General features: G+C 39.0%; 1 protein-coding gene across 7 annotated transcripts in view; it reads right to left on the bottom strand.

The window, feature by feature from the left end:
* CTDSPL (CTD small phosphatase like) overlaps positions 1-21,030 on the bottom strand; it is an 86,407-nt gene that overhangs the window by 20,394 nt on the left and 44,983 nt on the right. For 3 of the 7 annotated variants that reach the window (XM_027695504.1, XM_027695505.1, XM_027695503.1), the window contains exons 2-6: positions 19,439-19,593; positions 12,744-12,776; positions 9,481-9,534; positions 6,246-6,347; positions 1,524-1,580 (exon numbers count right to left, since the gene is read on the bottom strand). In XM_027695504.1, coding sequence (XP_027551305.1) covers positions 1,524-1,580; positions 6,246-6,347; positions 9,481-9,534; positions 12,744-12,776; positions 19,439-19,593 — 401 coding nt within the window. The remainder of the gene's footprint in view (positions 1-1,523; positions 1,581-6,245; positions 6,348-9,480; positions 9,535-12,743; positions 12,777-19,438; positions 19,594-21,030) is intronic. The other 4 variants (XM_027695506.1, XM_027695508.1, XM_027695507.1 and 1 more) reach the window with 2 other exon arrangements.

The raw sequence follows: 21,030 nt of genomic DNA, 5'->3' as shown, positions 1-21,030 counted from the left end.
CCACATGCAGTCACCTCAAGTGCCAAACTGCATCACGTTTGGTGAAGAATTTCAGAGTTTGCAGCAGGGAATGGAAAAGCAACTGGCTTTTGAAGTGCTTGACTGTAAAGCCCAGATAGTCTTTTATTGAGATTTGTTTCGAAATGTAAATATATCACCTTGACAAGCTAAGTGGTGAGAATTCTAAGCCACTCAAAAATTCACTTTCAAAAGCATTCTATGAAGTTTTAGGAGAGAAAATGTCTGTTTTACAGCACCAAACACAACTAAAGCCCACATCAAACCAGGATTGACAGTATCACAAATCTCCCAAAACATCACTTAGTGTTTTAAGCATCAGCTCTGCTGAACGTTACAGGTGTAAGTAACCTAGATATTGAGTTTTTCCACAGAAAACAGGCACAGTGTAAAAACTGTCAAAGCAACTATTACTTTAAAGCACATTTCTGTCCACTGACTGGTATTTAGTAATTATTTTAAGAGTGACAATTACATGGGTAGTTTTCATAAGAGGAAATGAAACGAAACTATGAACTTTACAATCTATCAATTAGTCCAAGATTAAAATACAAAACTCTCTGTCCAAGTAAAAATAATCCATATAAAACCCCCCAACATTTCAACAATTAAAGTTCTTAAAATCTCCATTAAATCACATCCAGGGAAGATGTGCAACTCAATGACTGCATTATCTGTAACCTACAACACCCAGCAGAGAAGATGCTTCAAACAATTTGCAAGGTTCATGTATCAGAAGGGCTCAACTTCAAATTAACCTGCTTAACTCATCTCCAGCAAGACCTTCAATGTCTGTCTGAAGAGGAAAATTTATGGCACTGTAATTTCTTTCATTTGGGGGTTTCAGAAAAGACTACTGATTAAAGACCAAGCTAAAATACATGAAGGGGATTGATTTTCAAATTATGGGTGTTTTGCATTTACTGAAAACCATTTCTCAGAGCCATAAGTGAAGTTCTTAAAGAGTAAGACATAAAAATTAGTCTCCTCGCAATTTTGTCCAGACCTTTTAAAATATGCTGAAGTATATAAAAAAACCCCTCCTATCAGAGGAACTTTTATTACTTACAGGAATAAAAGGGGACAGAAATTAAACACAGACTGCCACAAAAACCTGAGGAATGTCTGTTCTTCCTTACTACCTTTGTAAAGTTTGGTCCATATGAGCTACCAACAGACATTAAAGCCAACTTATGTCCTGTTTGTCTTGGAAGGAATGGGAAATGCAGTATTCCAGTAGCTTTTTCTGGGTTCTAGTCATGTTTGAAATCCCATTCTTAGATGACTTGTTGTTTGAAAATGTTTTAAAATTGACAAAGAATCAAGTATTGAAGTCCTGAGACAGAGTTTCTACCTGATCAAACAGGGATGCCTTTCTGGATGGTACATTCCAGAATACACAGTTTCCGTGTTTTGCAAAGGTTACTGAATGCAAAGCAGCAAATGGAAAAAGAGAACACTCTGGGGCACTCTGGACATGATGCTGAAGGAACAACAGCACTTACCTGATGTATGGTTCCATCGATTTCGACAGGAACGATGAAATCAGCATTGCTAATTGGCTGCAAAGAATGACAAGGAAACAACCAACATTAAAAACGCCATCATTGGAGGGAAAATTTCAGACCTGTAAAAGGGAAGAGCACCTACTTCTCAGGAACAAGTTAATAAGCATTACTGACTGTACAAATTCACTCTGTGTGTGCTCTTCACACACACGTCAGAAGCCTCACAGTTGTATTCCCGGATGCTGCAATTCCCTCTTCTCTCATATTTTGGAGCTTCATGCAACGTAATACACTTCACTGCCTGAATAACCCCCTCTACCACTGAGTCTGTTTACCAGGAAAACATCTATTTGGCTAAACTCTTCCATCAAGTCTGTGTGGATACTTGATAATCAAGAAAATCAGCTATGTGCTTCACGTATTCTGTTCTGGGTCATCAAGCAGTAATTAATTAAAAGTAAAGACAGTGGTAACAGTAATACCTAATGGTTATACTTGAATATAACAAGACTCAAGTTGTATAGCTAATTGATTCTCAAGATGCCACACTTGAAGAACCAATGGCAATCAATTTAATCATGTAAAATGGCATTTTAATTCCAAGGGGAAGAGCAGACACACTCTGCCCAAGTCCTTGAATCCACTTTTCTAGCCTGTCGATCACAACTTATTTCTTAAGACTTACTGTGAGAAACTGCTGGTCAAGTAAAACTGCTTTGGAAAGCAGGAAAGTGGCCTTGTAGGCAGTTTAAGAGTACATAATCTAATCTTGGCTAGACAGCAGTGGTAGTTGGGAACACACTGCTAACAATGTTTACTAGTTCAAATGGACACCCAGCTTGGCAGAAGCCTTGGGTACAGCTCATGCTTTATGTCGATGATAAAAAAGTAGCCATGTAAACATGCCTGGCTGAAGCTTGTAACTCATTCCATCATCTGCAGCTTGGAAATGGCTGAGACAGAGCTGCCAAATACAATTTTAACATGACTGATTAACAGACAATATGCTCCATGGATAAGAGCCTAGAACGAGGGCTGGGAGCAGTCTGGTAACTGGTGTTACTAAGCTAAGGCTGGAAAACGTCTTCACTCAGCTCTACTACACTTGTGCAGACCTTTCCACCTGGTTTTCTGGATCAGACTGATCTCAGGAACCACCAAGAAGACGCCCCTGAAGAATCTGTGAGACTAGAAACAGACTTCAGACCCACTCAGGGGGGCAAGGGGGTGCCAAGAAAGCAGAGAAGCAGCCAAGGTAAAGAGCAGATCACAAACTGGTGAGCCTCAACAGGTGCTCTGTGAAAAATGGTGGGAAAAGAGAATCCTGCAGCAGGAACCTGACAGCACCACTTTGATCCCATTCCCTGGAGAAACAAGATTCTAACTGCACCATGAACAAACCTTCCTACGAGGAGAGCAAAATGACCGCAGGAATTTCTATGGAGGGCAACACCCTCTCTCCGGAGCAAAGTAATGAGGAAGAGAGTTTGATCTGACACCTGGAAGTGCTGGGCAAGAGGGCAAAGGAGAGGCTACACGGAATCTACTCATCCTGACCAACCAGTATTGGCAATCAGATCTCTGGAGCAGATGAAGCTGGAAAACTCCACTCTGCTGATGACCCCTGTGCGAGTACGACCTGAAGATTTCCTCAAATACACACAGTTATACACACAGTTCAATCCAGATTTTTTTTTCTTTTTAGCTGACACTGAGCAACTTCCCCTTTCTGCTTCAGGAAAAGACAGAGGGGAGGCTTCCATCTGTTCCCTAAATGGAGCCCCTCAGAGAGAGAAGGTACTCTGCAGCATGTCCAACAGCCACAGAAGAAGTACACAAAAATGTTCTGAAGCTTCACCTTAAAAAGAAACCCAAACGAACTGTCAATAAGCCTCAGCCACCAGTTTTCCAACGGGTGCCAGCTCCCTGCAGACTTTGAAAAGGCTTGCACACACTTGAAGAATTTATATATGCATGACTCCCTTAAGCAAGAGAAATACTCTGCAGCAGCAGAAAAAGAAGAGGTCACTGCAAGCTACTGAGGTTTTTGAAATCCACTGATAAAACTACAGCTTTTACAAAATTTAATCCTAACAGTAGCTACACCAACCAGATGTCAGAGAAAAGCATATTCTGTTTAAACGACTTCCATCTTTTTCCTAACAAATAAAGCTCACCCTCAGACTTTGTAACACTGACCAAACTACTCTTAACTACATATTTGCTTCCTCCACTTAAATTTCAGGTACTATGTTGTTTTCTAGTTGGCACAAGTGATAAGGAAAGGGAGCGTGGACTGGGGTTCTGTGCTTTGTCTTGGTGGGGAGAGAGGAGGAAGGTCTCCAACAATTTGCTGGGTGAAGGTTTCTGGGGTTGTGCAGGTGAAGCACGTACGTGCCTCCAGCAGGAACCACAGAGACAGAGCCTGAAAGGAGACAATGTATTTCCACTGAAAATCTTCAGTTAGAACTGTTTCTATTTAAATAAAAAAGTCAGCATTTTAAATGTTCTGAAAGCGTTTCACAGCCAGTTTTGAATACGACTGCATTCCACACTTGCATGTGGTTTAATGCGTTTTACAAAAAAACATGTTTACATCTCCTTGATTTAAAAATTTATTATTTTTGCTTCTATTATTGTTTCTATGATGGGAATGATAACTATCCTGTCTATCTATTTCTTTTTTACTCTTGCCAAGGAACCCCAAACTTTATTCCTTTAATATGCACCTAACATGAAAGACTAGTACCTCCTTAAAGCTTCACAAATATGCAGGGGCATAAAATAGACGAGAATTACCCTCCTTCAGATGTTGCTGCTTTCATAAAAGAGCACTTTAAATATTCTGCCGCTCTGGTTGTGTTAGAAAAACATGTAATCTGCATTTGAAATATGAAGCCCATTTCATAACAGAAATTACGAATTCTGAAGTATCAGGTGTTTTAAATAAACCCTTTTTTGTACTAAAAATCACAAATTTATGTATGTTTTTCCAGCTTTTAAGTGGGGACCTGCTTGGTCAGAGCAGACATGTTTTAATGAAAAAAAACCCACCAAAAATACCCCCAAAAACCCCACAAACTAAAAGAAATCACAGAAGTAACTTGATTATCCAGGCAGAGCAGAGTGCACAGAGGTGTTCAAACCTCTGCTCTGCTGGAACATATTATTTTTGATGATAATAAATTGTCTTGATTCAGCTGAAGTATTTCCCTTCCTGAAACAAAAACCAAACAGCACCACTGGACAGTGCCAGCCCCTGAACAACTAAAGCCCTTTCCTCCAACACTTAGTTTTCTATTACACACAGGGTTTTATATTAAATATAACACCCCTCACAGGGTTTTATATTAAGATAACACCCTTGTAACCATAAGACTACTACTGCAGAAACTCCAACATCTGCCTAACATTACTGACCTCACACAAAAAGGGAACAGTTTTCTTTTCCTAGCACAAAAAGTTATTCAGTGCTCATCGTTAAGTAGAATAATAGTTTCATTTTTAAATATCTATTTAATATCATTTAAATGCCCATTAAATATAATTTGAATGTTACCCACAGCATTCAGAAAGCAAACCTGTATTTCTACCTTTCAGATAACACTAAGCCTAATACTTCATTATTATTATTATTATATAAATTTAGATTTTTAAATTCAGCTTTCCCTCCCTACTTTTGATTTTTGGTAAAATGGGAAGGCATGGTTCCTCCCCTCCCAATCCAGCTGTGTTTCTCATCTCCCTGAAAAACTCCCCAGTGCAAACTCAGTCTGGGTATAGAAGACAAATCTGGCACTGAGGTTGAGGGGTTCCTGTGCACCCCCATAAATTGTTATATACCATCAGACACAATGAAGACAGAGAAAAATCTTAATTTTAGTTTGAGGCAGAGGAGTATTTGTTCTAATATCTCCATATAAGGTTTTCTTTAAGCCAACAAAGACAGCCTGTTGCCAAATTCTAACCACAGCATGAATTACAGTTTGCATTTTAAATGCTGGCAACTAACTAGTGAAGGATTAAAAAGTGGTGTTTAAGCTTGCAGTGAAAAGTGGAGTGCAACAACTGGAAGAATATAAAGGTAGTAATTTTAGTTTGCCAGTAGTAAGGTAACTATTAATTCTTATAAATTCTCCAATCAATGTATAAAACCAGCAGATGCTTTATCATGTATTAGATTTGCTAATCAGAAATGCTGTCAGTACTCTGAGCCAACAGATTATTTTTATTTCTGAAGTCTCCCAATTTCATCCCTACTTAAACAATAGAAAAATACCTCTACTTCCACCACATGCTGAAATCTGAGGGGTTATAAAAGTTGCTTCTCAAAGGTGACTGACTCAATAGAAACAACTAAATGGTATTTGCTTTCCTGCTCTGAAAACTAAATATTAAACCCATATTTCCATAGCAACACATTTTGTACCTGTTAAAATACAGGTTCTTGTTGAAATACTTAAAGCCATGAAGTCAGTACCTATTCCAGGCCTTGTTGCAGCCAATGTGACTGTCTCAGAATCAAAAAATAAAAGAACAATACGTGTGTTCCTCCCCTTACAGCTAAATTAGGATGAATAATCATAGGAGCAGCAATGAGAACTCCCAGGCATCCTGGGAGAGCCGGTAAGACGAGTTCAAGTGTTAAGAGGCTTAACAGTTCCTGCAACATTCACTGACAGATTAAAGCTGCAAGAGATCACTTTTGAATTTACTTACCTTAAATGAACTGTGCACTAAAGTTTCATCTAAATCAATGACCACACACTTCTTCCCATAGTCTGATGCTGTCAGTTCTGGCAGGAGGTATTTAGCTGGTGGCTAAAAACACAAAGACAAGAGGAAGACAACAAAAAAAAGTAAAACTTCTATCCAAGGGGCACTCTTCTGCCAACATTACTATTCTAGCAATTACTGGGAGCTGGAATACATGACTCGAAATTCAATGCTTTTCTGGGATCATCTCAAGTACACATATGGAAATTAATGGCTCATGCAATTGCAATACCCATACAGACTTTTTTAATGTTATTTTTTAAATGAGAGACTAGTTTGGGATGACCTCCGAAGCACTGGAAATGAAAGTGGTAAAACATCATCACTAGCTAAGAAAATCCAGGGAGAAATAAGACATTTGATACAAAAACATCTTTTTGTAGTGACCCCTTCTCCTAATGCCTGGTTTTGGTTGCTGTTGTTATCCTATTCCCAACAATGCCATTTCCAGCCACAGCAGGCTGAGGGACATTTACACAAATCGTTATTTCTGTTTCCAGGAAAGGTGCTAAAGTGGAGGAATCCATCCTGAAGGAAGACAGCATTATTAATTTTTATCTTCTGGGACATGTCTTCACTTTCATTTGCACCACTTTGAGGGCACTGACCAAATTTCATGTGGATTATGCTCCCAGTCAAGACATTAAAACTGCAGTAAAGAACCTAAACTAGGCTCTTGTACATCATGCTGCCCTTTCTGAAAAATGGTACCAATTCCTTGAATTGACAATTTTTCTGAAAGCAATGCAGACAATCTCATATTCTTTGGATTGCTCATTTCCCACTTTAACACCCCAGTTAGCAATAAAATTATGGTTACTTTAGATTTTGGTACTGGATACTTCCTGAAATAACAGAAGTGGGAGAGAACGCTTCCATTTGGAGCTGAAACACTGCTGCCTCTCAAAGAGGGTTTTTTTTGATGAAGGAAAAGGATTAGTTTTATGGAAAAGTGTCAATAGGGAGAAGCTCAAGACTGAGAGGAAATAAAATTAATTTAGAATTGGGTACAGAACTCTTAACTTCATTCTTTTGCTATCTTTTTTTCTGTTCATGCAATGTAAGGATGCACCTATTGTGGTTTTGTTCCTTTCAGCAGCCCTTTGGAGAGGTGCTGGCAGAGATCTGAGGCCACCCCAGTGCAGGTGACACACAGGTTGAGTCAGACACCTCCACACACCCTCTGGCTGCCAGGACAGATCATCAAGCACTGACTGAATTCAGACCTTGTCTTAAGTTGACAGATACTGGCCAATGATGCCTAATAAGTTCTTGTTTAGAGGAAGCACCTAACAAATGAGATTCTGGACTTAAATAAGTGTCTTTAGCTAAAACAGAAGTTCTTGGGGCATTTTTAGGAGTGTTCACTGCAGTTGATTTAGTTCCTTACAATTAACAACGACAACAGTTCCTTCAGCTACCAAACTGGAAGCTGCCTTGCATACAAGCCACTTGTCTCAACACATTTTCTCTCAGCACAAATCTAACAACAACCTTCAAGAAAAAACAACTTCTGCCTAATGCCTGTAATGGATCCAATCCATCACAGTCACCCAACCAGGCTCAAATTTATAGGACACCCTTTCTAGGTTATACAGTCACACAACTGCTTCAGCTCTACCTCTGTTTGTTGGCAACTAGGGCCAGACCTAAAGAATTTTAGTTTCTCACTCCTTGATTTCAAAGCCCAAAAGGTATTTAGCACCCCACCTCAATTTTTCACAGCAAGAAGGATCCAAATTTGCATCCTGAACAGACAAAAAGGTTACTGAAAGAAAAATCCAACTCATTTAAAGATAATAATCTTCAGAACCCCTGTTCTGATACTGATTTGTCTTTGAAAATGCAAAAAAAGGAGGAACATCCCAAGAAACCTCAAGCATATTTTTTTCTTTTTAAATAATAGTTCAGTTCATTTTTGCACTCTTAGAACTGTATCTAGTTCAAATTTTTGACTACGTTAATCTGCACCAGCAGTTCAAAGCCAGAAATTCCTTTTGCTATATGAATTCTTTATCAAACTGAAAATACCTATAGCTATGAAAAATATATGGGAATAGATATTCTTCCATATAAAATTATGCTATGAAAAATAGGAGCCCTGTCTTATCACAGATATCTTTAGTTTTTTATCTGGAAACTGTTATGCTTCTCATCAAGAAAAGGATGGACATCTACCAGGGACTGACTACAAAATGTGAGAACCTTCAACTCTTTAGATAACCTGAATTCCTTGACTGCATTCAAGACAACCCATGCCCACCTTCTCCAATCACCTGCACCCTCTGCTTTCTCAAAAGCAGTGATAAGAGTTTCTCTCCCTTTTCAGTATTGCATTAAGAAATAATGTGCAGTTATTGACCTAACTTTACCTAACAAGACTAACCCTCCTCAAGGTTTTTCCTGGGGAAACACCAACCCTCCTACAAGCTTTGGCATCTTGGGTTCCATCTGATCCAGCTTCCCTAAGTTCACACATTTGAAGTTCAGAAGAAATGCGTTTTCCATTTCACAACCTGTGTCTCCGTTGCCCTCAATTGTGAAAACACATTTGCACCCCTGATAATCTAACAGGGATAAGGAAACTATTCTGGAGCTGAAGTCACTACGAGTTGTGAGGCTGCTAAATAGCTGGTGTAGGACTCTGGAGCAAGGATGACATTTTTGAGGCTTTAGGAACTTAAAGGATTTGCATGTAAATTATCAGTCCATTTGTTTTGCTGTTCAAGCTTTCTGATCTAAAGGAACTTCCATGTGTCAAGAGTAGCAAAGCTTTGAGGCAGAAACAAGCATTACTCAACACTGTATTTTAATTTCATTAACAGAGACATATCCAAAAAGAGTTCTAATTACCAGATTTCCACCATAGTTAACAGTGAATAGTTATGGATCTTTTATAATTTCTTTTTTTTTTCCACATAGTAGCTTTAAAGACATCTAAGATGATTAAGAATATTTAATAGTGGCTAACAGCAACTCATATTTACTATGCAATACTCTGAAAGGCTGCAGACTTCCACAGAACTCAGCAGAAAAATAACACGTGGTCTCTCAGTACTGTTAAGTCCTAGCTTGGTCTTCAATTCCAACAAGACATAAATTGTATACAAGTTAAACTAGTCACTGTTTGGGATTTATGCATTCCAGCCAGGTCTCATGGCTGATCAGCTCAACAGACCTTGTAGTGAAACGACTGCTGCACTGCTTCAGTCCCGTGGAAATAGTATATTCCCTAAGAAAAAAAAAAAAAAAAGGGGGTGGTGGTGGCAAGAGAACAGGACTTTTGGTTGAAGCATAAACAGCTGGTCAACACAAATCTTTCAGAAATTTACTGTATAAAACAATCATCAGCTTTCTTCCCTGTAGGCCCATATTTCCCACAGAGACAAGTATCAGAATTAATAAGCCCTTTTTTTGTTTCCTACACTGGCAATGTTGTCGAGCCTAAGTGCAGCACACTAATTCACTGTTCGTGTTCCCTTCAGCTCACACTCAGGGCTGCACTCTACAGAGCTAACAGCTTCTCCCAGCAGTTACACAGAGAAATACTCTTATAGAAGATAAATGGTTTCTACTTAGAACACAGTTGCCAGGAGATGCCAGCTCCTGTTATGGAACAGGCAGTTCCCAAAATTTCTTCTGTAAGTAATAACAAGGAATTGTCTAAATGTACGTGAGGACAAGTGAAAATCCCAGTGATGAGATTTAACTTCTGTAGGGATTCTGAAGGATAATTCTGGTACCACTTCTTACCAGTGGTATTTTATACTGAACAACAATTCAGGACAGTGCATGAGTGTGGCTTTGTATTTCCATCTACCTCTTTGTTCAAAAGAATTAAAAACAATGAAGTTGCTATGAGTCTACTTTGATTTGGGGGTTGGAACTAGATCACCTTTAAAATCCCTTCCAACCCAAACCATTGTATTATTATATGAGATACAAACAGGATATTTTAAAAACCCCCAAAGTAATGCTGGGTCTATTTTCTGAAGAACCTAATCTGAAGCTGGAATGTTTCTTCCTCAGCAGTTACCTCTATCAATAACCAAGCAAAAATCCATATTAACTCAATCAACTTTAAATTAATTGCAATTAATACAGGACAAATCTGCTTAGCAGAAGATCTCTTTCACTGCATTGCACATATAAATGCATCGAAAAGCAACACAAAACGCACATAAAGCAATGGAAGCTTTCAAACAGGTGATCTCAGCAGACAGCCAAGTTTTATACAGGCATTATAAAGCTCCAAAAATCCTCCTATTTTGACTGGAGGTTTCCACCTGAAAGTTTAATGAGTGGGGGAATGGGCAGAGCACTTTTCAGAGTCGTTAAGGGGTTCTCTAAGCACTTGAAGTGATGACATTTGCAACGAGCCCTATAAAAAGTAAATGTCCACTTAATTGTGACCAAGCTCACTCTGTGTTTAGAAGATTTTCCTCCATACAGTTCAAACAGCCCAGTTCTCACCCCTGTGTAGCAGGGCACCAAGAATTTCTGCCTTAATGGGTCTCAAACACACAGTTCAGAGCTGCCTCAGAGGGACCCTCTGGACAAACAGCCCTTGGAAGACTAATTTTAGGTGGTTTTTTCCTAACATAATGTTGCATTTTCTTTTCTACCACTTTCTCCACGTGCAGCTCTCACTTGTGCCTTTATTTAGATGATGACACACTGATGCTGGCTGGGCCCTGTCTGACAGCCAGGAGCACTGTGACACTGGAGAGTAAATGTCACACAACTGCCCGCGGGCGATGGTTGCTTGACAACATTCCCCATGTCCTGCTGGAAGGAGCATCAGATGGCACCAGGGAAGGGGAATGAGTGTGTTTTAAAGTCACCTGCTTGCTGAGAACTCTATGTCATGACTGCAGAGATAAGTTGACTTTACTGTCTTATTAAAGTGCTGGGAATATAGGTCAGCAAAATTACAGTTGAGCTTAAAAAAAAAAAAGGGGGGAGGAAAAAAAGAAATCCCTTCTTGAATCATTCATTTCCTTACCAGTACCCAAATCTAACAGAGCACTGCTTTAACACTGCAAAGACAATGTCCTAACAAAGTATCTCATTTCACTGCTGTACCTGTCAGATCTGTACTCATTTATAATTTCAAAATTTTGTTCTCTTTGAATTCTTTTTCTGTCAATACCTACACTCACTCTTAGCAAAGATTTTATTCCAGGTCAGAGCACAGCCAGAACATGTTTTGTGTTCAAATAACTACCAGCAGAGCAACTACAGTCACCTAACTGAATTTGGCAGGTATGTAAAAAGAAAAGTGATTCAGGAATCTGTATTTTCATCCATCCAATCTTTTCTATTTCTAGACTTGCATACAGATAAATTCCATGTGTGTACATGTGTGTGTGTTCAGACACACAAATCTATGCATGAGCCATATGAGAAATACCAGGTAAGCAACAAAAAGTAATTCCCAACAGTTCCTAAATCTGAGAAAAACTGGTGAGAGAGGGGAGATGTGCACAGTCACAGTGAGTTCCTGACACTTCTGCTCTGCAGCATGGACAGGGTTCTTACAGGAGGCTTTGTAATGTTGGGCTATGTGAGAAGGAAGGGAAAGAAGAAAAAAAATGGTATCTTGGGGAGTATCCAGGTCTTTAAAGGCAACCAAATATCTCAAACAAGAGGGCTGTGTCAGTAACTCTGCACATCAGCACTGCTATTTTATGGAAAACTGCATAATAAAGTATTATAAACAGCAAAGGAGCTAAAAAAAAAAAGTATTTTCAGATTTACAAAGCCTAAGCCTTCATCCTCATAAAAAAAAAGCAAAAAAGAGCAGCTTTTTGACCAAAAAAGGTTAAAACTAATTAAACTAAAAGCTTCAGTTTGAAGAACTTCTTTTTTTCCCTTCCTTTTATTTAGCCTTGAGAAATAATTCAGATGCCAAACAGCATTCCAAGTTTAATCCAGGCAAGATAAACAGAAATACTAAGGCCCATAAAACAGCAGCTGATACCAAGAGCATCATCTCAAACAAGGGCAGTAATGCAGCTCTAGCCAGTGTACTCTGTTTTCCTGAACTGACTTGTTTCAAATAAGTTTCACAGTCTCTAACTCTTCCTTTCAACTGGAATATTGGGAAAAGTGAGAGGTTTTTGTAACTGTGTCTCACATAGTGGTGATGAGTCACCTTTTGCCTCTATTAAAATAAGTAACTTCAACTTTTAGAGTACTTCAAGCATTTCCAAAATGGTAAAAGTTCAGATGAAATCCACATAAAACCCAAACTCTTCTTTTAGTCCCTGTGGAACACGTGCAGTTCAATTCATCTCTGAGTATACAACATCACAGACAGAACATAAAATCCTTTTGTTAACATGCAACACAAAACAGACCTGTTAAGACTGCAACATAAGATGAAACAAAGCAAAAGTTATGAAAATTATTAAAAGAAAAAGGGATAAAAATACATACACTTGGTATAGGCATGACCTGCATCTGGTCACCCTGGGGAAAAAGAAAAAAAAAAAATCACTGTAAGGGTAATGGCTTTTAAAGGGTAGAACAAAGGTCTGGAGCAGTAAATGTAGCACTCAAACATTTTAAACCAAAAGTTCAAAGTATTCAAGAAACCAGGGTAAAAAAAATAAAAACAGGGTCTTGCATTTTAGTCGCTGGAATGATCTGTTAGTACACTGGTATTTATGATTTTTAGGAGACTGGACTGGTAAAACCCATGCTATGATTAATAAGAGATGGCAATAAGAAAGTACCTGTATTTACTGTAACTTTTTCAGCTTTAAGATCTACTAATGGGTATATTTGTCAGTTTTCACTGCAGCAGCAAGAGGCTGAGCCAGACCTTGGTAGCAGGGCAGAAACCCACTCCTTGAACTGAACTTTCACTTGAGACAACTGACTCAGAAAAAACAGCGTATTCGCCCAGGCAATATAAAAACTAACCCAAGAAATCTCACTTTCTTCACCCAGAAAGAGGCAACAGTATCAGAGCTCTTCCCATGGTCTCACTTTTTGTTATGTACTTGGGAGGAGGCAAGAAAGTCTTGGCCAGATTGACTTTTTCTTCCCTTCCTGGGTCCTGATATACAGAGACAAGGACAGCTCCAAAATGGAGAAAGGCTGGTCACAGGGTCACTGACCCAAATATGTAAGGGATTGCAGAAAATGGGGACAAGTATTTGCTTTTTGGTAGGCACAGCACAAAAAAAAAAAAAGGAAGCTGATCCTTCTAGCATAGATATTACTTAGGAAGGTGATTTAATTCTTGAATACTTGGACAACAGAGGCTCTGACTTCCAGCAGAGCAATCACTGAAAGAGCTGTTTTCAACATTAGCACGGCCTCTTCCAGTTGAAGAAGTCTCGAGCTTACTTGTTTTGATGTCTACCACAGTGTTGACACATCACTGACAAACAGAAGTAATTCAGTATTAAAGTCCTCTTTTTTTTAGTGCTAAAACATCAGAAATTTTTAGTGAAGTTCGACCAAAATCCTGAGAAGTTGAAGAAGCAACCAGAGAGCAGCAACTACCGTGAACTATCAAAACCTCTGCACTAGTAAAAAGTATCAATGATTTCTAGAAAAACACATACACACTAGCTGGCAAGAATCCAACTTTCCCTCAGGGTAATAGCAATAAGAAAAGAAAAAGATCATAATTCAGCCCGTTGATGTTCTGTTAGTGGAACTGACTTCCATGGGAATCCAGAACTGAAGCTGCTATAGGACTTGCATTACTGTTTGCTTTATTTTTCTCACAGAATTTCTTAAGTAATAATAATAACAATAATAAAAAAGCAAGTAAATTTCCTAGGAGGAACCCTAAAAGTACCTCTGCAAACATCAAAAAGGTAAAGATGAGAACAGCAAAAAACAAGCAGAAAGATAATTGCACGAGTCTGCTGGGAAATTATGAGTGCTCACCAACAGGCAAATGTTTTTTAAAAACAAGCCTGCTATGGGAAACTTCTTAAAAGTGTCCTGCCTCATTTCCTAATGCTTTGGAACAGGAAGGGGAATAGGTCACACCGGTATCGTTTGAAATACATGACAGATGACTGCATTTGTTGAAGGCTTTCCACGAGCTCCTCATGTTGGGAACAGGACAAAGCTGTTCCTAGAATGCCAAAATTTCCCTATTGTATCGCTAAAATAACCCAGGAACTGATTTGTCCAACCATTGAAATCAGGGTTGTTTTATTTTCACAGCACACTATACACAGATGAAATGATAAATCCTATCTTTTCCCTTAGCTGTGTAATTTTGGTTTAGAGACACAACATTTCCAGTACCACGTTGTTCATTAATGCTGTCTATGGTCTTGTGTGGGATCAATGAGCACCAAGTGACAGGCCATATTATTTTGCTTTTTTTTTGAGAACAGTCTGTATTCAAAGATAAGGAGTTGTTTCATTTTAGAGAAAAATCTGTTATTTTGATCAGCTTCATCATATCCATTTCTTCAATTCAAAGCGTATTCTAGACCATGACAGGTTCTTTAAAAACAGCAATATAGTTACTATTGGACTCTTTCATTGACTTTCAATATCAAGCTTTGTCTCTTAATACAGAGGACTTTTTGGGAGGCAAAGAAGATCAGAATGAGTGAGCAGTGAGAGAGGAACCAACCTCAGCTATGCAGAGGGGGTTTTGTTTTCTAAACAGACCTTCCATACCACATATTGATGTTGGCCAACAGAACCAAACACTTGGAATTTTCTTGCTCAGATCAGCAAAAGTTAAGCAGGAGAAAAAGTACTAGGATTTACATTAATCTCAGTTATCTTTTTCCACACTGGAGAGTGAGAGTGGCTTCCACATCCTCTCAGAAAGCGTGTCATTGATGGTCTCCTCCTCAAAGAGAGCTCGTGCTGCTCCTCAAGGTCTCTTCCATGAAGGAGGTACTACTTTGCCCTCAAGAATGTGCTCCCTACAAGCTTGTTTTTCTCATTTTGCTGGACCATATTCAGTGGGATAGAGAAGATCCTTTTTCCTGCACTGTGTTAAAAACAGATTCCTGAAGAAGAGAACAGTGTTGGAGACATGACCATAGGCCATCAAAACAGCTTTCCAGCATCACCTTGGAGATGATGGTGCAGCAAAAAGCAGTGGGGAGAAGGAGCCCTGACTTTTGTAAGTTGTTAGGATGGGTGAGGTGGGAACGCAGCTACAGGGAAAGCAGCAGGGGCAGCTGCTGCCCCCAGAATAAACCTCCTCCTAATTCTGTCTTCTTCCCTGTTGAGTGTGGATCAAGACCTTCTCCTCTAATCCAACAAGTATAAAAAAAACTTCCCTCATTCATGCTTCATCTCGTTAACACGAGCCATCTGCCCGATTTGGATCTCACTGTGAAACAAAAGCAAGGATGACTCCAGTGGAAGTGGGTTGAGAGTGAAATGGCAAAGTGCCGATAGACTTGTCAGAGCTGCCTCACCCACCAGGGCTGAGAGCAGAGGGAACAAAAAGCTATTTTGCATCTAGCTGTTTTCACCTCTCTCTATCTGGATCCCACTCCTTGCAGCCTGAGTGAATGAAATCTGTTATCTGCAAACACCTCAAAACTCAGATAACAGACTTACCCAGAAGGAAAAAAACTTACATCCAGAAGCACGCCCAGAAAACTGCACAAATTGAGTCAAGTTGCCAACAGAAGAATGGGAATTGAGACTTGAATTTATTCAGAAGAAAACAAAAACCAATTCCCCTCTTCCAACACTCTGGCCTCTAAACAAAAAAATGTGGCTGGAAGGTGTTGGGGAGCTGCCTGCTGCTGAGGAGGCAGGAAAAAATTACCAAGGGTTTCATGAGGCTGAACATTGTGTGCTCCCAGTGACACATCTGGCTCAGCATCCAAGCTGCAGGCAGGCTGATATACCCACTGTCACAGACATTACATCTCCACAATACATCTTCATGCTGTGCTAAATAGCTGCTGCATTTTAAGAAAAACAAATATACCACAGTTTCAGTAAATACAAGTTATTGTTGAAAAAAATGTTGTATTGAAACTTTAAGAGACAGAATGGACCATTCATTACCAGTATTAGAGTCACACTTGGGCAAGCAGCTGCTCTGTGAGGAGAAGGTTTAAAAGTGAACTCAATACTTCAAAGAAGTTTTTGGGCTTTTTTTTCCCCCTAGCAGAACAGAAGTCAGTGCTGAAAAAAATTGTTTATTCAAAACCATGCCCAATTTGGGGTTTCTTCCAATCCTATGAAGAAGTGACATGACACTTGACATGTCAAGCATCATCAAGTCACATCATGAAGCACTGATTAATCTGAAGCACTGATTAATCTGAAGCACTGATTTCATTTTTTCTAGTACAGCCAAATAATAATAATAATAATAATAATAAAAATTAAATCACACAATGCAATTACTCTGAACAGAATTTCACAACTGTGTTTTCAATTACTTTATAGAATACTCTCCCCTGCTTTCCTTCCTTTTGAACAGGTCAGCATTTAAAGAATCAAGATTCCTGATTAGAAGGGAGTCAGCTTGTCACATCAACTTCAGCTTCAAGAATATGCCAGAAGCAACACAGAACAAACACTGAATTCCTGTGAAACCAGCAGTTGTCTTCCCCACTCCTTCCCTTCCTCTGAAGTCTTTATCACCAGTTTACATGTAACAACTCCACTGAACAGTAAAGACAGAAGGAAAGTACATCCAAGCCATTTTATATGGGTTTCTAGTGGTCACTGTTTATTGAGCAATGTTCTTTGTCCATTTTTGAAGGAAAGGGTCACAACACATGAGCTGACTGGGCCATGGCCAGAGGTGAACTGTGATGTGATAATTAATTTATAAAACATACAAATGAGATAGCAGATATAAGTAAGTGATCATTTGAGCAGCAGTTCAACAGAATTCTAACCTGGCAATAAGAATAATGCAAAAAAGAGCTTTAATTTAACAGCAGAGGGGTTTAAGCAATGTGTTGTCAACCTTTATTTTTTTTCCTGAAACAGGTAATTTGGCCATTCCTGGACATTTAATTTCACCAATTTAGAATCCAAAGCCCACTGTTGCATGTACTTTCCCCCATTACTTATAATTTCTGAACCTAGACAAGATGCTCAGTGTAACTCCATCGAATTCAAGCAGCCTGCACAGTTCTAAAACAGCTCTCCTGGCAAAAAGCACCAGCCTGACAGGGTAACAATATTCAAACATACCCAAGTCTTCAACACTCTCTTTAAAGAATTTCTTATTTACACTGTGTTAGTACTCAATAAAAACAGCACATAAAAACACATACAAAGCTTATTAGTCTTTAATACTGCATTTAAAATAGCCATGTCACAGACTTATTTGCACTGAAGAACCACCTAAAAGTTCAGCTGTGCTTGATTTCTTCTATAAAGGTTTGAGTATTTGAGTGCCTTTCATTCAATTAAAGAAAACACACTCTTTAATTAAACTCTCTTCAACATGTTCCTTGAATTTTTTAACTCTCTTAAGTTTTAACCTGGTAATTCTATGAATGCTTCTCTTCCACATACTCCTTGAATTTTTTTACTCAAGTTTTAATCTGCTAATTCTACGAATGCTGTGATTTGTGTCTTGGTCTTGTGTACAAGTGTTGCCCAGCTCCAAAACTGCTCACTGAGGCAGCAGAGTGGGGATGGAAACTCGTGTGAACACACGAGCCAATCACTCACTCAAGGCATAAGATTTATTTAGAAAGTAATTAAGTGTTTTAGAAAATACAATCTGGAAACTACCGACTCCAGACCGTTTTTACTCATGTTTTCTGTAGCAAAAAATAAACTTTGTTTTATGTTTTTCTTTCTAATGAACTCCCATTCTCTCTCAGCTGTAGTTTTGCCAGTAGTCTCACTTCAGCCTACTTTCCATTGCCCAGCACAGTGGAAAGGGAAATTTTATTAGTTTCCCACTCCTTTTGTTTCTCAGATGAATGTGTGCGCACATGCTACACACTACTCAGCTTTCCCTTCAGCACATCCAGGCTGGATTTCCCTCATTTCAGTCAGAATGTACCTTGGCTAGCTTAGAGTAAGTCTAAAAATACATGTACAATTCCTCCTCTTGGCAGAATTCTCAGGGCACTTCACCTCTGCGTGAGCACTTTCAGCATGAACTGCTCCAGTTCAGACTTCACCTCCACACGTACTCTCAGTCTCCATCACTTTAATCTGCTTTCACCAAGCAGCTCCTCTGCTCTTTCTCCTGAGCTTTTCAGAATTCAAACATAACCAGCAAAATCCAAACCAGGATAAAATGGACTGGACAAAGGTGGGTAAGGAATCCACTGCATTGGACATGAAAAATTAGGTGAAAAGCAGGAGGGTGATTCTGTGATCTCAATTTCTGCTATTATTCCCCACCATGGATACACCTATATGTCCAATTTCAAAGTCCTGGAAAAATGTATGGAAAAGATGGCACTCCTGTGTTTGCCATATTGAACTGAAATTCTTCAGTTCATAACACAAACACTCTCAGTGCTATCAGAATTAAAAAGAACATATAAAATCATTAGTGTTGTGATTCTGTGAATATGGTAAAGCAATGTAATTCCTAGAATTCAAAGTAACATTTTGCTGTTACACAAAATGCTTTGAAGTGCTAAAATTTCTATCAATTGATTTATTAGGTAAACAAAGCTTAATAATATGGAAAAATGGCCAAAAGCTGATAATTCTGGATTCAGCATGTATTAAATAGAAGCGAACTGTTTAGGGGAAAAGGTCCAAATAATGGTTCTCCCTCTTGTTGATTTGTTTTGCTGTCACTAAAACCCCTTCTAAGTGATATTTAAAAGGTTCCACTACTCTCCAGTGGACACATTTTAACCTTCCTGTAATCAGGAAAAGGGAACCAAAGCCAGAGACAACTCAGCAGCTGAAATTTTATGAGAAGCCTACCTTTTTTTTAGTGTCTTAAATCAGGTTTTAAATGTTGTTTGCTTATAAAATTAATACTGCCAACACTGTCTACGGAAACACTGCTTTTAAACTGCAGCTGAATAGAAAGTATTAGCAATTCACCATCGAGACAGTAATTTTTTCTCTAAATCATAACAGGTTTCCCTCAGGTTAAGACAAACCTTTGGGAGCAGAGTTAAACCTGGGTTACAAAAGAGTCATATGACAGCAAAATAAGATAAAATCCTGACCTTCTGAAGTCCTCCATTCTCCTCCACCAAAGGAGGCAGAGCACTGGTGCTGTTGGTAGATGGTGGTTCGACATTGTAGTCACGAAAGCAGCAGAATAAGGTGCTAAAGATACTTCGACTCCTCTGCTTCTTCAGGCTGATATTACATTGGGACACTAGAGAAAAAAAAACACACAGCAGAAAAATAAATTCATGTATACAGACCTGGTTTTCCAGACCACAACAACTGCATTTAAGATGTATAGTTATTGTACTCAGAAGTCTTTAGCAAGATAACCTTACAGAGATTCTCCATCATGCTGAGACCCGCTTCCAAATCAACACATTTTTCCCTTGTTAGACTCATATGGTGATGTCAGCCCACTACAATCATACTGAGACAGTGCACTGAGAGTTTTCCAAGTAATATCCAAAGCAAATAATGTAAATACACACAATAACTTGCTGCTAAAATGTGTCTCTGGACTGAGGAAGCAGAATATCTAAACCAAAAGAAACCCACTAAATGCCTGCTGATGCCCAGGCATAGTTTCCATCCAAACACAGCATCATGTGTGGAACATTTAAAACTCCTACAAGGGTCAGGAAAAGCTCTGAGATGTTTCTGAATTTCCTCTGTTACTGTTTGACAGCACTGCTGGAGGACAAAAAGACACAACACAGAGGCAGTGCTGGGAGCTGCACCACTGGCTGCAGGAACAAGGCTGCAGAGGGTGTTACTAAACAAACAGGAGCCCTGGCCTTGCTTTTCAACTTCTTTATTGGTCCACCAGGATTGAAAAAAAATACTAGCTTGGTAAAAAAATACATACAGCTCACTGAAAGCAAGTGTAGCATTTTTAAAGACTGAAAACTGTAGATAAAAAGCAGTTTGGAAGAAAGAAATGCACATAGGACATCTGGGGATTCCCCTCAGATTCAAACTCCTGAGAATTAAATCTTGAATGCACATTAAAATAAAATGGAGTAATACAGAAGAGTTGAAAAAAAAGTTTTAGAGTATTTTAAGTAATATTTGATTTGATCGCCAAATATTTTAATGATCTGTTGTTATACTTCGAGGTATTACCTACCTAGAAGTATTTGTTTCCTGTGCTGGGTAGAAAACCAAACACTCCCCCATCCCAAAGTTAGAGGGTGAGTGGAATTCTCAGTGAGTCCCAGCACACACACCAATATACAATTCCCCATCTTTCCTCCCCTCTCAGATTATTAGGGGACTGCCACATCTACCTGAATGTACAAATATATCAACACAAATTATTAATACATTATTAACACAATTATTAACACATAAAGAAAATTTCAGTGGAAGAAGGAGCCATGTGTGGAATGGAACTGATCTCCCTGGAAAACCTGAGGTATGGATTCCATCATGCTCTGAAGGTGTGCAGGTTCACACGGGTGCTCTGACAAGAAAGTCACGTAGAACAGATTCTGAGTGACCTTTCAAACACTCTCTGAAAAGAGAAACTAAACCTTCTGATTTTGTAGGCCCAGCATAAGTTAGATATCCAGAATTCCACCTCTAAAAGCACCTGTGAGGTGTCCAACAAGTCCAACAGTGATTTTCTGATCTCCACATAGTCTGT

Source organism: Neopelma chrysocephalum, unplaced genomic scaffold, assembly GCF_003984885.1.
Source record: "Neopelma chrysocephalum unplaced genomic scaffold, ASM398488v2 Primary Assembly neopelma1_101, whole genome shotgun sequence".
Taxonomy (NCBI): domain Eukaryota; kingdom Metazoa; phylum Chordata; class Aves; order Passeriformes; family Pipridae; genus Neopelma; species Neopelma chrysocephalum.
The sequence above is the reverse complement of the archived record's forward strand: the minus strand, read 5'-3'. Positions and strand labels throughout refer to the sequence as shown.